This window comes from Panicum virgatum, chromosome 1N, assembly GCF_016808335.1.
Source record: "Panicum virgatum strain AP13 chromosome 1N, P.virgatum_v5, whole genome shotgun sequence".
Lineage (NCBI taxonomy): Eukaryota > Viridiplantae > Streptophyta > Magnoliopsida > Poales > Poaceae > Panicum > Panicum virgatum.
The window spans coordinates 65,621,947-65,638,716 of NC_053145.1; the positions used below are offsets into that span (position 1 = coordinate 65,621,947).

Consider the following 16,770-nt stretch of genomic DNA (forward strand, 5'->3'; position numbering starts at 1 on the left):
CAAAATGATATGCAATTTGGAACAGAGGGAGTAGGAAACAATCAGTGACAGATGGAGATGTAAGCTTTATTTTCGGTTGAACCAACACAGCAACACTTGTTTACTAACCAACCCGATATTCAGAGCAAAAGTATGATACAAATAAACTATCTAGCTGACGTATCTAGCGTGACCACGTGCATCAGGCAGATGTTTGCCAAAAAGATTGCACAACAATACAAAATTACAGTAATATACAGTCACTACTGACTATCTCAAGATTTGGCACTGGCAAAATTACAACTGATGGTGACGGGTGGATGATAATCTGATCTTAAAAAAAAAAAACTCCAGAAGGCACAGGCAAGTTTCTCCAGCCTGGTAATTAGCCACTAGCGACAGCATTGGGTGTCCAACACCACTGAACTCTGGCGCCAAATTTTCTGAACGACGTAAAGCTGTTGTCGACATCTCCATTCGCCTCACTGCCTCACAACAGTGCTCGACTTCATCGCTTCTCCATGACTTCAACTCCGTTGCCTGCCATAAAAAAGCATAAATTAACGTGAAACAACCAAATAGCATCTCAACAGCTCCAACTGCACATTACCATGCAATAGTGACCTTCAAATTAAACCAAGAATAATATGCATCACAATCCAGATAATATTAGACTTCATGAATCAGGGTTATACTAGATCCAATGTCTGATTCTGATGTCAGCAGGCATTAGACTAAGGTAAAATTTTCTGAACAAGTTGTTTCTCTCAGCCATCGATCTAACAAAAGTAAAAGGAATTCTCGATGTTCAGTGCTTTCTTTCCCTGAGACTATAAAATAGTTCCATGTATCTTCGTACTAATCACAACAAATTGTAGAGATAACCTCGCAGGAATGGCATATTCAGTCACATAAGCAGGATTCAGTAATACTAAAGTTTTTAGAAATGTCGTTTCCTAGCCCATTCCCATTCCTAAATCAATAATTCGTAGTGCTTTTGCCTTTCTTGCATACTCCTAGTGAACCAGTTGCTAGCCAATCGTTACTTGCGGTGCAATCTGGAAGTCTCAGTCTTCTTCTGCAAGGATTCGCAGTCGCTGTTCCTATCTGTTTTCCAAGGTAAAAGATCAAATAAACAGCACTTTTGTTTTGGAAAGGACGTTGGTTTACAAAAATTTACCATTCATCACTTAAGAGAACTTTACAACAGAAAATTCAACAGTAAGATATTACACTGTAACTTGCCATTTTATAGCGTTTGCTTCAACATATGCAAGCACCAATCAATTAACCAACATTAAGTGCAACGGTGCAAGATATGACATGGTCTGAGTTTTTAGTGTGCGGGATAAGAACAAGACAATGGGGCAGGCCAAAGCTGCATCTGAAATGTTAAGAATTTGTGTGCATACCAATCCGAACTCGTGGCTTCCTCTCACCAACAGATGGCTTCTTCTTCATGTAGCAGCTATTCCAATCACCTCCATCTTGAGAATAATAATCCATTGGGTAGTCGCCTCCAAAATCCCCACTAGAACAATGACCACTACTACAATCACAATCTCCACAGCTTCCTGATCCTGAACAACACCCACTAACGTGTTTGCTACCACATTCACTACTGCCCTTCTCCCACCACCCAGGGACGTAACCCAGCGCGACATCGAACTCAAAGGTCGTCAGCACTGGCTTCTTGAAACCCTCCCCCCAATCGATGGACAAGCGAGGGCAAGCAATTTGAACCCAAGCATCAACTGAATCCCCAAACAGCTCCATCCTCGCCGGGGACAGCTCTGACATGAGCACTACTGTGTGCTCCAGTCCTTTCTCCTCCAAATGCTCCACAACTCTGTCAAGAACCTTCACACTCCCCTGTCTCCCCAGCGTGCCGAGTATTACTCCCCAGTTCTTGGCCTTCTTTGCCGCCAGAACTGCCGCTTTCCTTGCCAGCTTCATGCCAACATGATCATACTCCTCTAGCACAAGAACCCCGAGAAATGGGTCAAAACGGTAGGCCTTCACCCCGGGATTGGCGATCATAAAAGCCTCGAGGTGGAACCTCCCGTCGGCAACAAACACCACCACCCCCACCTCCTCAGATTTCTTCAACGTCGGGGCGGTGCACCCCAGAATCTCGCCGGCGGACAACGGTTTCGCCTGTGGCACGACTATGTCGCGGTACCCCTCATTTGTGAGTATCTCGCGCGCAGCGTGCACTGCTGAGATGAACTGCACGGTCCCAGCGATGGCCAGGCGGGGCGCGGCGGCGGGGTCCGGGAAGGCGTTGCGGACGGCGGCGGCGAGGCGGGTGGCGTCGACGCGGATCTCGACGAAAACGTAGAGCACTGGGAGAAGGGATGACGTGACGGGGACGAGGCAGGAGTGGCCGTAGTGGACGAGGACGTCGGCGGCGAGCGCCTTTGCGGGGCGGTCCGCGAGGCAGCATGCTCCATAGGTGGCGTCCGCTAGGACGAGGACATCGTTGGCGGGGTCGGGTTCGAGGTAGGGCGCGAGGAGGTGCGAGAGCGGGAGCGAGAAGAGGAGCAGGCCCTCGGGGAGCTGGAGCGCGACGCGGCGAGCGCCTGCGGAGCGGATGCGGTGTGCCGTCTTGGGGAGCTCGAAGTTGTAGTTGGCCGGGAGGAGGGAGGTGGCAGCGGCGGTGAGGATGGGGTCGGAGAGGATGGATGGCGGGATCGGGGTGTGGACGAAGCGCTTGGGCGGATTGGCCGGCTTCTTGTTCCTCTTTGTGGGGCTCTGTGGAGATGCTTCGGCTGCAGTGAGGGCAAACGAGGTGGACGGGTCGCCGGCGTCCATGGCGGCGGAAGGCGGCGTCGGCGGCGGCAGGATGGGAAAGTCTCTGAAGAGGGTTGCCGAAACACAACAATTCTAGATCCGAGTCGAAGCTGAAAGGACAAGGCCCAATAACTGTGGCCCAATAATCGCGCCAGATTCGGCCCGACCCGCACGAGTCGCCACCCACCCACGTACCCACCCGCACGAGTCGAAGCTGAAGCGCGTTGCCGCGTCCCTCTCCACTCACTCACCCACTCTTCTTCTTCTTCTTCTTCTTCTTCTTCTTCTTCTTCTTCTTAGCTTATTCTTTGTCCACCCACCACCAGCAGCAATGGAGAGTCAACGCAGCAGCAGCAGCAATAGAGAAACCCTCACCGGTAGTCCTCACCTCAATGCCCCACTCAACACGCTCCATGTCGACCGTTGCACCCCCATACACCGCCTGCACGCGCTCCTCTACGCCGCTGCCATCCTCGGCCTGGTGTACCACCGGCTAACCTCCATTCTAGCCTCCTTCACGTTCGCCGAGGGATGCATGCTGTTGGCAGATCTTGTCCTGGCGTTCATGTGGGGCTGCTCGCGGGCGTTCAAGTGGCGTCCGGTGCATCGCCGGGAATTCCCCGACAGACTGCCGGAATGTGATGCCTGGCCGAAGCTCGACGTGTTCGTGTGCACTGCTGATCCGAAAAAGGAGCCCCCGGTCGGGGTTGTGAGTACAGCCCTCTCGGCTATGGCCTTCGAGTACCCCGCGGACAAACTGTCGGTGTATGTTTCCGACGACGGCGGCGCGGACGTGACGCTGTTTGCGTTCATGGAGGGCGCCAGATTTGCGCGGCACTGGCTGCCATTTTGCAGGGAGAATGGCGTGCAGGTGCGGTCGCCGGAGGTGTTCTTTGCTTCTTCTTCTTCTGGATGTTCTGCCGGTGGCGGCGATGTGGATAAGCTGAAGGTAGTTAACTTTTTGTGCATCCTGTGTATTGACATGGCAGAGATAGCAGCAAAACAGCTGCTCGATGAAATGCCGCATTCTCGAGTTCCAACTAATTGATGAATTTAATTGTACATATATGTCACCTAAAATTATTTGAAGCTTAGATTGGGGAAATCTGATTTTATGGAGTCCAGAAATCCTTAGTAATTATAAGGAATAAGGATAGAGTAATTCCTAGTGTCCATAGAAAAACCGTCCGTAGCGAGGATGTATCTGTTACATTACGGGATGTATCTCTTACATTTTGGGATATATCTGTTACATTCTGATGGATAGGTTCTAAAGTGACTTTACAGAACACATAGTTTGATTTATGTTTTTCCATTTCTCTGTTGTCCATTGTCTTCTTGAGGGATACATGTAAATTACTAAATCATCAATGTTTAGTAGCTTAATTAGTTGTGGGGGTTTTACATTCTTTCTAATGGTAGGTGATGTACCAAAACATGGTACAGAGGGTGGAGAATGTGATGGAGAAAGGCATCAATGTCGACAGTGTTGAATAGGACTTGTCCGAAGAACAACAACAGATTTTTAAGAGGTGGAAAGAATATTCTAGCAACAACCATCCATCAATTATTCAGGTAATTAGGTTGTGTTTTCTCTTGCTTTTTAGAAATAATTAGTCAAACATGATTTCAAACTCTAACTTCTGAGAAACGGGTGGTAGCTCAGTTGGTAGCTAAGTGCTGCAAAGATTTTTTTAAAAAATCTAATTTGTCAGATTACTGCTTTATCGAAAGATATTTTCTCCACTCTCTGTAGGTTCTTCTTAAAAGCAGTGAGGACAAAGATATTACCGGGCAAGCCATGCCCAATCTGATTTACTTTTCAAGGGAGAAGTGTCCTGGTTTTCCTCACCACTTCAAAGCTGGGTCACTTAATTCTCTGGTTAGGTCTAAAAACTCATTTTATACCAATGAATACCAGTAGAAACTCTTTTATATATGTCGAGGTTTCATGATTTATATTTAATTTTTTTGATAGGTCCGTGCCTCGAGCATCCTAACAAACGCACCATTGATCCTAACAATCGACTGTGACATGTACTCCAACGACCCGACCTCACCTCAACGTGCACTATGCTATTTCCTAGACCCTATTGCTTCAAGCAAGCTTGCATATGTTCAGTTCCCTCAGCGTTTTCAAGGACTCAACAAGAGCGACATATATGGAGGTGAGATGAAACACCTCTTCAAGATGAACCCTTATGGCATGGACGGGTTTGGTGGGCCAAATTACCTTGGGAGCAATACATTTCTAGCAAGGCGGGCATTATTTGATTCATCGTTGGAAAGTGAAAGTGGTCGTAATCTGCTCGAACCAGAGAAGGTTTTAGAAATGGCAACGGAGGCTGCAGCATGCAACTATGAGACAGGGACAAAATGGGGCAAAACTGTACTATTTTTTCTCCCACACTATTTATTACTCCGGCATAAATTGTCTATCAAGATTTTATACTTGCCCAGCTATTTTGAAATTATATATATATATTCCTTTTTTAAAAATGTGAAATTATCTTTTGAGTTTCAAAATGATGTATCTTTTATATGTATCTGCTGTACTTTGATGCCCATTTATAACCATGATGTATCGCAATATCTGAAGGAACACACATATTTAATCAATCATCATAATTGTGTATTAAACGTTTAAGTTTTGTGACTCAGAGCTTTCTGACAAAACTGAAAATGTTCAATTCTGAAAATTCTTCATACCGGTTTGCGTTTTTGTTAACCCTGATAAAAAAAGTAATCAACTGGCAACAAATAATGAAAACTAGTAATTGCCTTTCCATATTTGTAAATTGTTGCATTTTCTATTTCCAGATTGGATTCTGCTATGGTTCACTTACAGAGGATTTACACACCGGTTTTTGGCTGCATTGCGAAGGTTGGACTTCCGTGTTTTGTGACCCACCGCAGGCTGCCTTCCTAGGTGATGCACCAAAGACCCTGCACGATGCACTTAGCCAGTGCAAGAGGTGGAATGTGGGGCAATATGAGGTAATGTATTTATTAGGTATAAGTCTACTGAGACGAGTTCATGCTGTTACGGGTCAATTTTTTGGGATGCAGGTGGGATTTACTCGGCACTCACCCTTAACCTTTGGAGTCAGAAAAACATCTCTTGGTTTGGGGTTGACTTACTCCCATCTTGCCTTTTGGGGTCTTTGGTGTATCCCTATCAACAACACATATGCTCTTTTACCACAGCTGGCTCTGGTCAACAGTAGGCCATTATTTCCAAAGGTTTATTATTTATCATTACAGTACTTACATTTTCCAAGCAACATCCTTTAGGGGAAAAGAGAAAAAGTACTACACCTAAGGTTCGGAGAAAAGTAGTAAACCCTGATATTAAATTAGAGAAGAGGTGTAACTATAAAGCAGACATGAATTTAGCGAATTTTGCATCTGTAAGCAAGTAAGAGTGCTTGCGGGAATTCTGAGTTGCTATAAATTGCAGTCATCAGATCCATGGTTCTACCTCTACACGTACCTCTTTGTGGCAGCCTATACCCAAGACATGCTTGACTTCATTTACCACAAGGGCACGTTAAGATTCTGGTGGAGTGATCAGAGGATGTGGCTTATGCGTAGCCTCACCTCGTTCACCTTCGGTTCAATCCAATTTGCGTGCAAGCAGCTCAACATCTCCACCCAAAGTTTCAACGTGACAAACAAGGTCATGGACGATGAACAAATCAAGCGGTACTATAGCAGATTTTAAGTTTTCCTTTTGGCAGACAATTGAGGAATATATCAGCATTACATGTAAATTGGTACCATATTACTAAAACAAAACAAGAAGGTTTTACAAAGTCGTCCTGATTTTCACAGGTACGATGAGGGCACTTTCGATTTTGGTGTAGATTCTCCGTTCTTCGTCATACTAAGCACAGCGGCATTGCTCAATCTTTGTGCGATCCTGGTAGGAATTTTCAGATACAACATCAACATGGTTGCAGAAATGCTGTTAACTGGATATGGCGTGGCCAATAGCTGGCCGGTATATGAGGCAATATTTCTCAGGAGTGACAATGGCAAGATGCCTGACGGAGTAAAACTTCGAGCTTTTTTCTTGACAGGCATATTGTTTGCGGGGGGCTTTCTGGTATTTAATGCTTAACATTTTGTGTTCTGCTTAGAATCTGTAGCGTACACTGCAAGTGAATGATTTATGTATTTGCACTTGATGGCATTTGGATCAAATTCATATCCAAAGCCATTCTAAATTTCTGATCCGTGCGATCGAATTTATAAAATTGATCAATATATGTATATATATATATATAATTGATGATATATTTGTTCGATTCCAGTGGTTCAAGATGTGTTTAACTGACAACTACAAGTAAAAACTTAGTTGTAGTTGCCCGGGAGGAGGGAGGTGGCAGCGGTGATGAGGGTGTGGATTGGCCGATTACCTTGATAATCAAAGTAGCTAAAAAAACTACATCAAAAAATAGATTCTATTGAATCTCTATTTTCCTGGCATCGCTATCCTGCTCGGTGTTCCGTCCCTCCCACCTGGCAGAGGCAAAGAAGCCGAGCCCCCTCCCGCTCGCCATCCCACTCCCGCGCTCCCGGCCCCACCCTCCTGCGCTCTCTGGGACCTCGCGCCGCTGCGTCCTCCTCCGTGCGGGCCTCCCCTACCGGCGCCTCCCCCCCCCCCCCCCCCCCGCCGGCACCTCCTCCCTCCGCCGGGCCTCCCTCGCCAGCGCCTCCTCACTCTGCCCGCACCACCTCCTCCACTCCGCCGCTGCATAATCGTTCCTGATTCGACCCGGCCCGCTCGAGTCGCCATCCATCCACCAGCGGTTTTTTTATTTTTTTATTTTCGTTTTTTACAAAAATATATTTTCGATTTGGAAATTTACAGGAATATACCTGTGGCAGAACCGCCTAAATTATCTCGGCTCAAGTGCGTAAACCATCACCATAAAGATAACATTAGCTTAAACGCACTTCAAACGGAACAATTTTTGGTCTGTCGGGTAACGTCCCGATACAACCACCGATTCTCGGATCGAACAAGCATACCTCGCACGAAGGCGAGTCCAGAGATATTACAACCACAAATTTTACAACACAGGCAAGTTCAGTAGTGATTACAAAATAGTTCAAACCATTATTACAAAACCAACTTAAGTAAAACAGTTATACAAAACATAAGGGTAAGTTCAGAGTTTAAACAGCGGAAGATAAAACACGACGGCTACAACACGTCGCAAAAAGGATACCAGGCTAGCCCAAGCATGGTATCACTCGTCATAGTCATTGCCGGCCGAAGACGTATCCCACTCTATGGACCAGCCAGGAGGCAACGAGCAAGGATAGGTCAAGCTAGCGATCTGATCCTCAAAACTCATACCTGAAAAAGGGTTTCAACAGCAAGGCTGAGTATTCTAATACTCAGCAAGACTTAACCGACAACGGGTATAAGTAGCCCACCTTAGCTAGACTATGCAAGGCTTTGTAAGGCGCTGGTTTTCCTTTGCTGAAAAGCAATAAAGAGTAGGTCCTTACTTTCAAGTTTTAGCTTCAAGATTCTAGTTGATTAACCATTCTATGTAAGCATCTACTAACCAAACATGGTGGAACTTCTAAGCAAACATCAAGATTAATAAGAATATTGTTGCTCTTATTACTCTGTGTGGCAAAGAGATCAAGCAGTCTCATTTCATCGTGAGAGGCGGACGATTCTGAATCGAAATTCAACCTTGCAAGGGTAACCTAGCACACACGTCTGGAATACCGTCGGGTCATTCCCAAACAACCGTTGACCTTTCTTTCCGGCTTGTGGATAGGGTCACTCTCCCCGACTACAGGGCTCCAAGGCCGAACCTTGTCCCTAGAAGTCGTAGTGTTGCGCAACATAAAAAAAATAAAACATATCCCTACTGAGAGAGTGAAAGGTATATCCACTCCCCGGTCCAATCGGCTACTAGGCTTGCCGCGTACCATATTTACGGCATGTGACTAGTACTTTCAAAAACTTAACCAGCACTACCACACACCGCGACCTTAGCAAGTTCATCAACACAGACGGGGTCTCACATAGGACATGATATCGAACACAACCCCGTCCGTCGTCCTTATATTGATAACAGAAAGTAAACAAGCAATTCCTATAAAGCTCGCGAGTGACAGGCAATCACTCGACTTTTACCGTTCCTATAAGCTTAGCAGATAGTCGAACTCAGGTCTAGTGTTCAGTACATAGGTTCCTAGGATCATGCATCTAGGGTTTCAATTCAAATCCTAAGAACTGTAAATGCACAAGTAAGTAATAACAGTAAATGATAATAATTTGAAATATGGGTTATGTCCGGGGCTTGCCTTCTCGGTAATTGCTAACTATTTCAGCGCTAGGCTTTTCCGAACTTTGGTTCGGGGCTTCAGTTAGTTCCGCAGTGTTTACTTGAGCTTCTAGATCACCTCCGTCAGATTCCGGGATCAACTCGTACGTCCCGTCCGATAAGGCAGTCGTGTCTATATGTAATGCAAGAACAACATTATAAACAAACATGGGCAATCGTTTATAGAGTAGTAAAAAAACAAATTTAACTACACAAGGCATCATGATCAACAGCACAAAAGAAGTTAGCTAATTTCATAAAATGAGTGGTGGTGATTTACTATACCACTAAGTCATGGTTTGTAAATAAAACAACAACTCAGAGTACAAATAGTAATAAATTCTACCAAAATTACCCTAAACAGAACATTAACATACTAAGCTACCCTGCAAAAATCATGCCAAGACATGAAACCATTTAATCACAATAAAACATTTATGCAGGCAACACCTAGTACAAGCTTGAATTATACAGATCAAAATAGATCACAACAGAAGCTCAAAATTTAACAGGAGATCTACACAGGGATGATCTATCTACTGTGAATTTTTCATGATTTTGTCTACACCGAAATAACTCTGAGAAAATAAACAAAACAGACATCAGTTTAGAAAGATTCAATTTTAGCTCCTGTTCTAGCAATTAACTGATGCTCAAACTTCCTAGACAAGTTAAGATATTCTAGATGAACACTCAGGAATATTTTCAGGATTTAACAAGAACAGAAACTATTTATCATAAATAAAGTATACTAAACAAGGATTAAATCAAATAAAAAGCTACAACAAAGAACTGATCATGAAATTTTTATAGCAAAACTAGTGTAACAAGAGTAAACTACCACCAAAATTTCAGAGCAATATCAGCTTTCAAGAATCACATAAGAAAAAGATTAAAGAACTAGTATTTATACACCTAGTAACACAAAACAACATCTACAGCAAAAACTTGCAACTAAAGCCTAACATATTATAGTTCTACTGCATAGAGCTCTTCAAGAGGATTCCAAAACATCAAGATTTGCTAATTTACGAATTTTCTACGAATTGATATTGAATTTCAAAGATCACTGAAAAACATTGCAAACCAGACCCTAAGGCACTATTGCAATGAGTCACTGACATCGCAGATAACCCCCTGGGTTTTCTCAAATTCAAGTACGCAGTCCTTGGGTCGGGTCAGAGAGGGGAGGCGAGGTTTGACCGGCCGTTTCCCGGCGAGGGGCTCACCGGCGGCGAGGGTGGAGGGGTGCGTGAGCCTCACAGGTTCAAGGCGCACCTCTGGGTGCTTGGAATCGAGGCTAGGGCGGTCGGAGAGGGGGTGTCGACGGCGAGCGGCGGCTTGCGGGCTCGGAGCACGGCGGCGGGGTGGCTCCGGTGGTGTTCGGGTGAGGGGAATTGGCCTAGGAGCTGCGCGAGGTCGAGGCGGTGCTAATGGTGGGGGATGTAGGGGTGGAGCGGGTCTGGGTTGGCGGCTCCGCGGTGGGGTGGAGCTCGCCGGGGTTCAAGCAGGGCGGCGGCGGCGTTCTGCGGCGTGGGCGCGAGGAGAGCGAAGAAGGGCGGTAGGAATTGGTTTCTGGGGTATTTGTAGGCCCAGGGCGCTCGCTAGAAGGGGACGGCGGCCACTGCAGCGGGCTCTCCACCGCGACGGCGAGGTGGCGGTGGCGCGGGCGCCTCTAGACTCGGCGGCGCGCGTGGCACGGCCGGGAGGCTCCAGCGCGAAGCAACAGGAGGGGGAGGAGCTCGCCCGCGACGCGTGGGAGCCAGCGCACGGCGAAGTAATGGTCGGGAAAGCCGGGAAGGCGCTCCACGGCGGCGCTGTCGGTGGCCGGCGGCGAGAAGCAGAGCAGGGGGTTGAGGTGGAAGAAAAGGGTCGTTTTGCAATTACCAAAAGTTCCAGGGACCCCACTGTAAAACAGCGATAACTTTTAAACCAAAGCTCAAATGAAAAAGTGCCCAACATGAAAGTTGTTCAATTTTTCAAGAGCTACAACTTTGATGTTGTGCAAAAATTTATTTGACCAAAGGATAGAGAGCTAAATTTGAAAACGCAAGAGGGATTTTAAACTCTAGGAATTTTGTCTTTTTCAATGCAAAATCACTTCAAATGTAGACTTACAAGCAAAATGACTACCATGCATTAAATGCACTAAAATTTTGCACAAACACCCTCCACTAAAACTATAATTACACAACCTATTCAACACAACTGCAAAAAGGACCTTGCATAAAATCATAATTACACATATAACCTTTCATAATTACAAAAAGATCCTTTTTAAGCATTTCAAGCACAAGATGCATATCAACAAACACAATTACTGTGTAGACACCTATTTAAAATACTGTGCAAACACCCGGGGTGTTACAATACCCCTGCCAGGGGAAGCAGGGGCATTTCTGAAAAAAAAAATTCGCGGAAAAAATTGCGCGCAGGTCCCGGGGCGGCTGGCCCCCCAGGCCGCCCGGCTGCAGGGCGACCGGCTCTCCCACCCTTATATAAGGGTTGGCTGGTCCCCCACCCCTCATTTGCATCACTAAAATTCCAGAAACCAAGAAAAAAGAGAGAGGGAGGGAGAGATGCGAAGTCCTACTGGATTTTCGAGCCGGCGACTGCATGTAACCAAAATTCTTCAGTGTTTGCTATAAGCATCAACTCCCAGAAATCCCCTTCAGTTCCCCAATTCGTCACAGTCTGAACGGTTAGGAAATGAGTCTTTGGATTCACATTGAATATCTCGTGAAGCCATTTGCGTATGGAACCTCTAAGGGTTTATCTATTCCGCACTCTCTTCGTTCAAAAGCTGATAGATGTACTCCATACGCATCATGAGAAATATAGTAGTCACCATAATGAACTTGAAAATGAAGCTTGCTCGACAGATATCTGGACACACAATCATGATATTAAATTGATTGCTAATATACTGTTTCAACAAAAATAATTACAACATAATATATTTGTAAAGCGTAGAAGAATTTTGGTTACCTGCAGTCGCCGGCTCGAAAATCCGGCGGGGCTTCGCCTCTCTCCCTTTCTCCCTTTTTTTGTTTCTGGAATTTTAGTGATGCAAATGAGGGGTGGGGAACCAGCCAACCCTTATATAAGGGTGGGAGAGCCGGTCGCTCTACAGCCGGGCAGCCTGGGGGGCCGGCCGCCCCGCTGCTGGGCGACCGGCCCCCAGGGACCTGCGCGTAATTTTCTCCGCGAATTTTTTTTCAGAAATGACTCTGCCGCCCCGCTGCCGGGCGGCCAGGTCCCGCCCGCAGCGGGGTGGCCGGGGTATATTCCTGTAAATTTCCAAATCAAAAATATATTTTTGTAAAAAAACGAAAATAAAAAATAAAAAAACCGCCCACCCACCACCCAGCTCGAAAAAGTGCAGAGTGGTGGGCCAGACCGCTTCGCCCAATTCCCTCTCGTCTCTGTCGTCTAGCTCGTGCTCTCCCCTCCTGGCAATTCCGGGGCCATTATCCACCCCCGGCCCCGGCAAAAGAAATTCCAATTCCGCGTCGACTCCACCGGAAAAGCGCGACCCCAGAAAACGGGAGGCCTCGCCCTCTCCTCTCCGTTCGAAAAGCCACCGCTGAGGAAGCGAAAAGGGGGAGATCGATGGCGACGTGCTCTCGCCCGCTTTTCGTTTCCGCATCCGCCGCGTCCTCCGCCTCGCCGTCGCGGGCTTGCCTTCGCCGCCTTCACACGGTGATCACCCACCACTCCGCTTTCTTCTTATGCATCCTGTTCATCTCTGAAGCTCTCGCGCTGTATTCCAGTAAGCAATTGGCCCCGGCGATTCGTGTGGGTCGGTGTTGGGTAGGAGCTAGCGAGTAGCGCATGCTGCTGCTGCTGCTGATTGCTTCTACTGCAGCCGTTTTGCCGGTTTTGGTGCTTCAATTCCTTTACAACTCTAGACTATCTACCTAGGATGAACATATTGGCATATAGAGCTGTCTGATGACTCCGTTGAGCGTTTCTTCATTGATGTTTGCTTACTTGCTGGTTGCTGCTGGTAGAAAATGTACCAGTGCCACTGCCGCTGCTTGGACAGTTGGACTCGCTTCTTACATTCATGTTACTGCAACTTTTTGTTGGCCTACAGAGTTATGCTTACCTTTTGGAGTTATCATCATTTGAAGTTTTGAACATTGTTTTTTTTTTTGAACATTGTTGATGAACCACAGGTGGCAGTTGTCTCTATATGGGAACCTTCTCCACCTCTACGTGCAGCAGCCTGCTGTTTCGCTCAAACAAAGCATTGCTGTAGGAGATCGACCAAATGTTTAGCAAGTGGACCGTCTGTGTCCAGATTGACACGACCAATAAAGAGATTGCTGTCTCGTTACTCTTCACTGATGATTGCCATGCACGGCAATATAAGTCGGTTTTACCAGGCCATTAGTGCATTGCACCAGGATGGGCGATCTAAGCACTTCATGTCTGTTGGTTTTGGCCGTATCGTTTTAGGGATGGTGCTCGTCATGTCCATATCGTCAGCTTCTTATACAGCACCTTCATGTAAGTACTCAACATTTGGTAGAACCCTGCAGCTTCATCCTTACTCCGCATTGTTCTTATGTCTGCTTACCCCTATGTGTAATTTGTAATTGGGTAAATCCAAGCATCGGCACTTACAGAGGAAAACTTGCTTTTCCTGGAGGCTTGGCGCGCAGTTGATCGAGCATACTACGACAAATCATTCAATGGGCAAAGTTGGTTTAGATACCGTGAAAATGCCCTTCGCAATGAACCGATGAATACAAGGGAAGAGACATGTATGGTTCTGAATATTGCCCTTCCTTTTCTTAACTAGAACTAGAATCTTGCCATTCATACATCGCAAGAACATTTCTATTGTGATAACCATAGCTGCATTAGGCATTTGACAGTCATTTAATAAAGTGGTTCCAAATACATCCGTGATACAGTGAGGACAGGTTTAAGTGTCCAAAGGAAGCCATCATTGCATATTGCCTCAAGTTTTTCTACGACACATGGATATTACAATGTGCCTCCTTTGGTAGGAGTTAAAACGCCGAACAGCAGTGTTAGTATATAACTTTAGCTGATTGCATTTGGTAGGATCCAGAAGTTGAGTGTATTATAGCTTTGTGGAAAACAAATCATCTTACTGTTAAAGTTCGGATTCCATATGGTCATTTTGCTTAACCAAAATTGCACTACAGATGCAGCAATCAAGAAAATGCTTTCAACATTGGATGATCCATTCACCCGTTTCTTGGAACCTGAGAAATTGAAGAGCTTGCGGGTATAAAACTCAACCATTGGCTTCCACAGAAGACTACAATGTAGTTAGTATATTTTATAAAGCACGCAATCGTCTTTTCTGAAGGAAGTCTGGTACGCAAGGCGCACTCACAGGTGTAGGTTTATCGATTGGTTACCCAATGGCGATTAATGGATCACCTTCAGGATTTGCTGTAATGACAGCCACCCCAGGTGGTCCTGCAGAAAAGGCTGGCATTCTTCCTGGAGACATCATTTTGGCAATTGACGACAGAAGCACTGAAGACATGGATATATATGATGCTGCAGAGCGCTTACAGTAAGGCCAGTTACCATTGTTACACACGCACTGACCAATAAATGACCAGCGGCTAAAACAGTGTTAGAAAAGCAGAATATATATACTTGTATCTTTTAATTTTGCCCTTGTTTGATGTTTTTTTTATAGTTTTAAGAGGTGATTTTCTTCTGTCAACTCTTTGCTAGGGGCCCTGAAGGAAGTTCAGTAGATTTGTCTATTTGTAGTGGCCCCAGTACCAGGCATGTGGTTCTAACGTAAGTCAATCCTATTTTACATAGTGAAAATAAAAGGACTGAATTCGTTTTGAAAAGTATCCAGTAATTATTCTATGATGTTTGTTGCCAGGAGACAAACAGTCACTTTAAACCCAGTGAGGTCTAGGATGTGTGAGATTCCAGGTGCAAAAGGTAGCTCAAAGATCGGTTACATAAAATTGACAACATTTAACCAAAATGCCGCAGGTTTGCCACTCGAGAAGCTCTAATGTCTTCGTGAAGCATCGTAATTTTTTGCCAGATGCTAAGTTCTGCTAATCATGTCAATTGATTATCCTCTGCAGAGTCTGTTAGGGAGGCCATTAAGACATTAAGGGACAATAATGTTAAATCCTTTGTGTTGGATCTGCGGAATAACAGGTTTGGACATGCAGAAACTAGGGTATATGTTGACATTTTCTTATTGGAACCTTAACATGGTTATATCTGATGCAGTGGTGGCCTGTTTCCTGAAGGAATTCAAATTGCAAAAATTTGGTAAGCTTGTATTAGTGGCATTTTATCATGTATTTATCCACATGTCTACTTAATTGTATATGCGTGCATGCATGTATGCACCTCTAAAAAAATCACTGGCATATTAATTCGAGTTCAAAAAATTTGGTGCTTCTAGCAGTCAGCTTTGTATAAGGTTTTACATGCTGTAGTAACATATTTAGAAATTCATGTAGCCTTAGAACATCTAACAACTGATATCATACTAAATTCATACTAAGTATTATTTTTTTGCTCCTTTGTCAGGATGGACAAGGGAGTTATTGTGTATATATGTGATAGCCAAGGTGTTCGTGACATTTATGAGGCAGATGGAGCCGACACAATTGCTGCATCAGAACCTTTGGTTGTGCTGGTATGACCTAGCATTGCTTAAACAAAGAAATGACAGGCGGGCTCAGTTAATCTTTACCAGGATGATTGCATTTTCCCATCATTCTGCTTTCCTTATCTAGTTTTTTTCTTAGGTTAGTACACATCAAATGATGCTATTTTTGAACTTGTTAGGTAAATAAAGGAACTGCAAGTGCAAGTGAGATCCTTGCTGGAGCACTGAAAGACAATAAAAGGGCAGTCGTATATGGGGAACCAACATACGGAAAAGGGTACTGCTTGCCTGTACCTGTATGATTGAAATCCTTGCTCTGATTCTGAGTGCTTATTATCTCACTCCCGTTATCTGCCAACATTCAGGAAGATTCAGTCGGTTTTTGGATTATCTGATGGATCTGGCTTAGCTGTGACCGTAGCACGCTATGAAACTCCTGCACATACCGACATAGACAAGGTAAGCAATTTGTTCCTTGCCTCAAAAAACAAAGAGTTTGAGGAAAACAATTCCTTACTTTTGGTCTAGCTGCTTTTGAGTTGTCCTGAATGATATTTTTGGTAGGTTGGTGTGATCCCGGACCAACCACTGCCAGCCTCATTCCCTACAGATGAAGATGGCTTCTGCAGCTGCCTTAGGGATTCGACGGCTCCTTGCAATCTGAATGCCGCGCAGCTGTTTGCGAAATCATGACCAGCCCCTTCTCTCAACATTTTGGGTTGGATGGGTTGTACAGACAAGCATTGTGGTTCCCATACTTGTGCATGGCCGTGTTGGCGGTTTATCATCTGTTCATTTCCTTAACATTGGCTTTGATTCCAATTTCATTGTTTGTGTAAGATGAAAAGTATTTGCATCTAGGTGTAGCCATGGTCGTCTTGAACAGATCCTTGACTGCAACAATTTTGAATCGTAGAACTGGCAAACACTGCTACTTCCACTTCGTTTGTGCTGCTTCTGCAGCCTGCCTGCATCGTCCCTCCGTGATTTGACCTTCCA

At 45.3% G+C, this 16,770-nt stretch overlaps 3 protein-coding genes across 7 annotated transcripts; 2 read left to right on the top strand and 1 right to left on the bottom strand.

Annotated features, from left to right (window-relative positions):
* Positions 1-65: 65 nt before the first annotated feature.
* LOC120657592 (2-(3-amino-3-carboxypropyl)histidine synthase subunit 1-like) lies at positions 66-2,847 on the bottom strand. Its single transcript, XM_039935946.1, has 2 exons — positions 1,392-2,847; positions 66-519 (listed from the first exon to the last, which is right to left on the bottom strand). Exons 1-2 carry the CDS (start codon positions 2,791-2,793, stop codon positions 488-490), a joined length of 1,434 nt encoding a protein of 477 aa, XP_039791880.1. The 5' UTR covers positions 2,794-2,847; the 3' UTR covers positions 66-487.
* Positions 2,848-3,039: 192 nt separating this feature from the next.
* LOC120657596 (cellulose synthase-like protein G2) lies at positions 3,040-7,041 on the top strand. Of its 5 annotated transcripts, XM_039935951.1 has the most exons (8): positions 3,040-3,721; positions 4,195-4,347; positions 4,529-4,654; positions 4,751-5,161; positions 5,593-5,769; positions 5,842-6,015; positions 6,233-6,477; positions 6,607-7,041. In XM_039935951.1, the coding sequence occupies exons 3-8, from the start codon at positions 4,574-4,576 to the stop codon at positions 6,893-6,895; spliced, it is 1,377 nt and encodes a 458-aa protein (XP_039791885.1). In that variant the 5' UTR covers positions 3,040-3,721; positions 4,195-4,347; positions 4,529-4,573; the 3' UTR covers positions 6,896-7,041. The 5 variants fall into 5 exon arrangements, 4 of the variants coding, with proteins under 4 accessions (XP_039791885.1, XP_039791884.1, XP_039791888.1 ...); XM_039935950.1 differs by having other exon boundaries at positions 5,593-6,015; XM_039935954.1 differs by having other exon boundaries at positions 5,593-6,015; positions 6,233-6,451; positions 6,607-6,755.
* A 5,536-nt stretch (positions 7,042-12,577) lies between these two features.
* Positions 12,578-16,714, top strand: LOC120657597 (carboxyl-terminal-processing peptidase 2, chloroplastic-like). The gene is made up of 13 exons (XM_039935955.1): positions 12,578-12,830; positions 13,310-13,643; positions 13,748-13,900; positions 14,312-14,394; positions 14,483-14,691; positions 14,859-14,927; positions 15,019-15,134; positions 15,233-15,308; positions 15,384-15,425; positions 15,690-15,798; positions 15,951-16,048; positions 16,137-16,230; positions 16,336-16,714. Exons 1-13 carry the CDS (start codon positions 12,741-12,743, stop codon positions 16,462-16,464), a joined length of 1,602 nt encoding a protein of 533 aa, XP_039791889.1. The 5' UTR covers positions 12,578-12,740; the 3' UTR covers positions 16,465-16,714.
* Positions 16,715-16,770: the final 56 nt, after the last annotated feature.

Coding starts and splice junctions, on each gene's coding strand:
- LOC120657592 (XM_039935946.1), bottom strand. CDS start 2,793: ATGGACGCCGGCGACCCGTCCACCTCGTTTGCCCTCACTGCAGCCGAA. Junction 520..1,391: donor GAAGCCACGAGTTCGGATTG/GTATGCACACAA, acceptor TTTTTATGGCAG/GCAACGGAGTTGAAGTCATG.
- LOC120657596 (XM_039935950.1), top strand. CDS start 4,574: ATGCCCAATCTGATTTACTTTTCAAGGGAGAAGTGTCCTGGTTTTCCT. Junction 6,016..6,232: donor GTAGGCCATTATTTCCAAAG/GTTTATTATTTA, acceptor TATAAATTGCAG/TCATCAGATCCATGGTTCTA. Junction 6,478..6,606: donor GACGATGAACAAATCAAGCG/GTACTATAGCAG, acceptor TGATTTTCACAG/GTACGATGAGGGCACTTTCG.
- LOC120657597 (XM_039935955.1), top strand. CDS start 12,741: ATGGCGACGTGCTCTCGCCCGCTTTTCGTTTCCGCATCCGCCGCGTCC. Junction 15,309..15,383: donor TTGGATCTGCGGAATAACAG/GTTTGGACATGC, acceptor TATCTGATGCAG/TGGTGGCCTGTTTCCTGAAG. Junction 16,049..16,136: donor GAACCAACATACGGAAAAGG/GTACTGCTTGCC, acceptor GCCAACATTCAG/GAAGATTCAGTCGGTTTTTG.